This window comes from Aplidium turbinatum, chromosome 1, assembly GCF_918807975.1.
Source record: "Aplidium turbinatum chromosome 1, kaAplTurb1.1, whole genome shotgun sequence".
NCBI classification, from domain to species: Eukaryota; Metazoa; Chordata; class Ascidiacea; order Aplousobranchia; family Polyclinidae; genus Aplidium; species Aplidium turbinatum.
Window position 1 is genome coordinate 21,614,695 of NC_137472.1, and position 6,039 is coordinate 21,620,733.

Below are 6,039 nucleotides of genomic sequence, written 5' to 3' on the forward strand. Positions count from 1 at the left end.
AAGGCAACTCAAATTTCTCGGTCACATTATCAGAAAAGAAGATTTTGAAAATCTCTGTCTAAGCGGCCGCCTTCTCAGGAAACGTGCTCGTGGCAGACAACGAACAACATTTATATCCAATTTCAATACATCATTCAGCCAACCAAGAACACTTTGGGACACTGCGCGACAAAGGGAACACTGGAAAAATTTACGAACTGAGCATCTAGTTCATCAAAGGCCGCGTCGGCTATGATACTGTTGATGACTGCGGGACCATCTAACGACACTCGCACGAGGGTCTCCAATGTGGCTCCAAAGAAGTTCGCCACTCCCCTAGAATTCTTTTTAGCAACGAAAAACAACGTTCGACATGTGTTGACGATGACGGCAAGGTAATAAGTATTTCAATGATGTGAAGGACATTACTAAATGAAGCATAATTTTTGCAAAATATGATCAAAAAATGTTTTCCCCTCGGATGTCAACTAACCTAGTTCTCCTTTTTAACAACGATTCAATGCCCGACAACATGGAATCGACATAAAAACGACAATATTGCCAGCCGATGTAAATTAACACTTTGTTAAAATAAACGTCGGGAATTACAAAGAAGACTTACAGCGCTGGTGATCGCAGATGGATACATTCCATCAATAGCGAATATTCCCGCACAATGCAACAGTGGCGATTATGACGCGCTGACCTAATTTTGCGTCACTCTTTGATACTACATATTTTCGACAGTTAATCCACGATCATTCTATTGCGAAATTAAGCACCGGCGGTCATTCAAGCACTACTTAGCGGCCATGGCCGCAGACTGCTTTAAGGCTTGACAGTAGGCTACATCATTATAACATAGCATGATGCCCTTCTTTGTATACCGGACACTTGTAGACTATCATTACTCAATACATAGTGAGCTGATAGATTAGCATTATCGCTATGTCTTATTTTAAAACTTGAAAAAAATTGGCCTTTTAGTAAACAAAAGTGCCCTTTCTTCGTAATCCTGCCCCCCCCCCCCCCCAGTCAAAAATCGTTCCGGCGCCCCTGCCAGTTCTAAAGCCATCTTCATCATTCATTGGAGAAAAAGAATGAGAATGATGATTTTCACTGAGATTGTTGAGACAATCAAGTTGTTGTTTAGAGAGCCAGGTTTCTTGGAGGAAAATGACATCATACTTTTTGCAAAAGTTTCTGACTTCATCAACAGAAGAACCAAAACGTCTGCAATTATATGACACAATTTTTATATTGCTGGAAGCCATGAACTTTATTAAATTTAATTTGTGTCAGCAGACACAAGCTCCTGGAGTTTTGGAGAATAAAATCTTTTCACAAGGAGACCACTTGGCCAATTGTTTGGATTGGTTGCATCTTTAAATGTTACACCTTGTAGCTCCACTTTAAATAATGCATATGAATTATATTTAGATTTCAATTGATGTACATTGACACTGGAAGCATTTAAAAATTGTTTAGACACAAATGACTTTACATCTTCAATACTTGTAGTTGGGTCCAGTCTTGAGATGAAAACTTCAATACTTCTTTGCAGCTATTTTTAAAGATTCATCTGCTAACTTGCCAATTCGATGATTTCTCTTTTTCTTTTTTATTTCAATCCAAGGGTTTTTTGAAGCACTTTCTGTCAAGCAATGAATTATTTCATTATTTTGTACTTCAGAGTTGATTTTAGAAGATGCTATAGATGCTCTAACGTCACTTGAAGAAGTGGATGCAGCTGTGTTACCAATATTGGAAGACACTTTGTCTGCATAGGTCCTATAATTTTTCTTTCCAGTATCACCAGAGGTGTTTTGAGTACAAGTCTTTAAATTCTTTTTTATAAATGCTGTGGTCTCTGATACCATAGACCTCAATTCTTTCACCTGCTCACTCAGATTATTTGTCACCAATTGAGCATCTTTCAGTTGATGAACATCTATTTGCATGAATGTTATTTTATGATGCTATGCTGCAACATCTATACTTTTCAGATCCAGCGATGGATAGTCACAAGTAGCAGTGACAAAGAGCACTTTTTGGTCTTATAGATGCTCATTGCATTGGTGAAAGATCTCCAAAATATCTTTCACATTAGCAAGAGACTTACCACTTCCCATTCTTTTTACATTTCGACGTTCAGGAACTATCACATTCAGGACATCCTTAGCTTCTTCAATAGAAAGATCAGCATAATGATCAGTGACCAGTTTAATAACAAGGTCACTTGTCAGCAAGTCCATCTTGTTATATATGAACCACAAGATTGTGTTCACAGTAACCTCTTGCATTTTCACTTTCAGAGGAAAATCAACAGATCACTTTATAAAAGTAAAAACTTAATTTTACATTTAACAGTAATAACACCAACTTATTATAAATCTTATCAATCCTTATTCTTATAACCTTATTCTTATTCAAATAGAATATTACATGGTGTCAGAAGTGAATTAAAGTACTGTATAGCCTACGTAGCTTACAGCATGGATCGAACAGTGCAGGCCGGAAGTTATACATTTTAGCTTGGGGGGGGGGGGCTCAAAAGCTTTTGCGAAGTAAAAAGCTATGCACCAGTGGCGGCTCGTGACTTTTGGCCATAAGGGTGCTGTAAATGGTGATGTTAAATATGACGTCATAAAGTGACAGAAACGGACAAGCGCCCAAGGCGCGAGCCTCCTAGGGGGGTGTGGAGGCATGCCCCCCCAGAAAATTTTGCACTTTTATATGCTCTAAAATGCCATTCCGGGTGTTTTCAAAACAAAAAAGAAATATTTTAAGCAGTTAAAAATGTGGATTTTTAGAACTTTGAAACAAAGAGCACGAGGGATCAGTATCGAGCACGAGGGATCAGAGAGAGAAAGCGTAAAATTAATGAATGTCATCAAGGAGGTTGAAGATACTTTATTTCAAGAGCTCTGTGCCCCTGAAAAGAGCGATGTTGGTGCAGTGGACCTCACTAAAAGATTTAGGCTATATATGCTAAACCATCACAGCACGATTAGAATAGTGACACCTTTCAGAGTAAACGTTTTCAAGGCATGTTTTTAAAATACAACACACCAATACCATCCAGCGCGGCTGTGGAACGCATGTTTTCGCTTGGAAAGGACATTATGCGTCCCAAACGCAGCAGATTGTCAGACAAACGTTTTAAAATGCTTATGTTTCTACAAGGAAATAACTAAAAGCTTTGAGCTTGGGGGGATTGCCCCCCCAAGCCCCCCCGGCAACTACGGGCCTGGAACAGTGCCAGTTCCTGCTCAAATACAGTGGTCCGATAATATCAGCAAGAATTGGGATAGGTTCATTCAAAGATTTCGCCTTTACGTAACCGCCATTAATTACGATTCAAAGCCTGACAAGGTAAAGACTTCGCTGTTGTTGTATTCGCTGGGCGAGGATGCCACAGAAATTTATAATTCGTTTCGCTTTGATGATGGTGAGGAACAAAAATATGAAGTTGTTGTCGCTGCATTTCAAAAATATTGTTGTCCAAGAAAAAATATTACCATCGAACCAGGGCATCGAACGCTACAAGTTTTATTCCTATGAACAACAGCAAGGGCAAACAATAGACCAGTTTGTCACAGAACTCAAGCTGCGTGCAAAGAGTTGTGAGTTCGGCGAAATCACTGATTCTTTAATATGTGATAGACTGGTCTGCGGCTGTTCAAATCAGCAACTGAGAGAGCAACTACTGCAAGTAGAAAACCTCAGTCTGGAAAAATCTCTCGAAGTTGCCAGGGCAAGAGAAGCTGCTAAACGTTACGGGCCAATTATTGCCAACAAAGCGGAATGCAGTAATGCTGTAGCTGAAGTGAAGACAACCAACCAAAGATATGGAGTTCTTAACAAAGAAAAATTCGTAATAAACTGTAGATATTGCGGGCGGCAACATGAACGTCGAAACTGCCCGGCATATGGAAAGTTGTGTTACAACTGCAACCAAAAAAAAATCGTTTTTCGAAGTTCTGCTCCTACCGCCGAAGAGAACAACGCAAACAAGTGAACGAAGTGTCAAACGAAAGCGTGATTGATTCACACCTGCGCGTTGATTCTGCAAGTACTTCTGCACGTGATTGGACTGTATCATTAACTATCAACGATACGCAGCTTCATTTTAAAGTTGATACTGGTGCTTAAGTGAATCTAATTACCTTTTAGAGGATTTCAATAAAATTAAGCACCCTCCTCCAATTACCAAGACTGACATAATGCTATCTAGCTATGGACAACATAAGATTCCAGTGTTGGAAAAGTGCAACCTATCAATTGCTTATAATAAGCTTGCTTTAAATAATATAGAATTTGTAATTGTGACAGTGTCCAACTCCTCTTCCCTGATTGGATTGAAGTGCTGTGAGGATTTAAAGCTTATTCGTAAAGTTGCTTCGGTAAACTCCTGCGGCTATACTCAGTTGATAGCGGAGTATGATGACGTTTTTCATGGTTTGGGTTGCGTTGCAGGTTTACATTCCATAAAAATCGACTCGACAGTCCCTCCAGTTGTCCATGCAAGCAGAAAGGTACCGTTTGCCGTAAGAGATAAACTCGAAGCAGAATTGGATTGTCTTGAAGAACTCAATGTTGTTGAAAAAGTTAATGAACCGTCCGATTGGGTAAATTTTTTGGTGATTGTAAATAAAAAGAATGGCAGCCTTCGTCTTTGTCTTGACCCTCGAGATTTAAATAAAGCGGTTATGCGAGAACATTGTAATCTTCCCACTAGAGATGAGCTGCTTTCACAGCTTGGCAACGCAAAATATTTTTCAAAACTCGATGCCCTCTCTGGTTTTTGGCAGATCATGTTGGACGATGCTAGTGCTAAACTATGCACATTCAACACTCCGTTTGGCAGATACAAGTTTCTTCGTCTCCCTTTTGGTATTTCATCGGCACCAGAAGTATTTCATAAAGTAGTGCACTTGCTGTATGAACATATCAGTGGAGTAGAAACGTTTAGGCCTATGGATGATATAATTGTTTGGGGATCTACAAAACAAGAGCATGATGCTCGACTGAGACAAGTAATGCAAGTTACACGCGAGGCTAACTTGAAACTCAACAAAGAAAAGTGTGTGTTTGGAGTGACAGAGATTACGTTCATGGGAGATTTGCTCTGCAAGGAAGGACTGAAGCCAGATCCAGAAAAGGTTAAAGCTATCAAAGAAATGGTGAAGCCAACCAATAAGAAAGAAGTAGGTACAACGATTTTTAGGTATGATAAATTTCTTGGGAAGATTTATTCCGTCATTGTCAGAGAAATCAACTCAGCTGAGAAGTCTCACCCATGTTAACAGTGAGTGGAGCTGGACGTCTCAACATGACGAAGAGTGGGCCGATCTGAAACGATTGGTACTGTATGTTGTGATGGTGTTTTAAAGTTTTTTTAATCCCTTATTACCAATAAAAGTTTCAGCTGATGCATCCAAAGAAGGTCTAGGGGCTTGTCTCTTACAAAAACACAACGAAGAATGGCACCCGGTAGCATATGCGGCTCGAGTTATGCAGCCCGCAGAAACAATTAAGATATGCTCAAATCGAAAAGGAGCTTTTGGCAACATCTTACGCTTGTGAACATTTTCACTAGTACATATATGGACAAAAAATTCTTGTAGAGACAAATCATAAGCCTTTAATTTCTCTGTTTGCTAAACCGTTAAACAATTGCCCTTTACGTGTACAAAGATTGATGATCAAGCTGCAGATGTACGACATAGACATATCGCATACACCAGGAAAGCACATGTACGTAGCACACACCCTGTCGTACATTTCAGAGCCATCGTTATCCATCATGGAGGTGCAGGAGCATGTTGAAATGACTATTGCCAACATACCGGTAACAGAACGCTTCCTTGTTCAGCTTAGTGACGAAACACTCAAAGATAAACACCTCTCTATTGTGATGAACTATGTGCTCAACGGATGGCCTGCATCCAAACCGCTGTGCGACGATGAGGCCAAAGTGTTTTGGAACTGTAGAAATGAACTAACCGTCCATAGAAACGTTTTACTAAAGGGGACAAAACTTGTTATACCTAAAAG

At 39.7% G+C, this 6,039-nt stretch overlaps 1 protein-coding gene across 1 annotated transcript; it reads left to right on the plus strand.

Annotated features, from left to right (window-relative positions):
- Positions 1-3,445: 3,445 nt before the first annotated feature.
- On the plus strand, positions 3,446-4,000 carry LOC145788237 (uncharacterized). Its single transcript, XM_082600008.1, has one exon. It carries the CDS (start codon positions 3,446-3,448, stop codon positions 3,998-4,000), a length of 555 nt encoding a protein of 184 aa, XP_082456134.1.
- Positions 4,001-6,039: the final 2,039 nt, after the last annotated feature.

Bases quoted from the DNA above. Each gene is read 5' to 3' on its own strand.
- LOC145788237 (XM_082600008.1), top strand. From the start codon at position 3,446: ATGAAGTTGTTGTCGCTGCATTTCAAAAATATTGTTGTCCAAGAAAAA.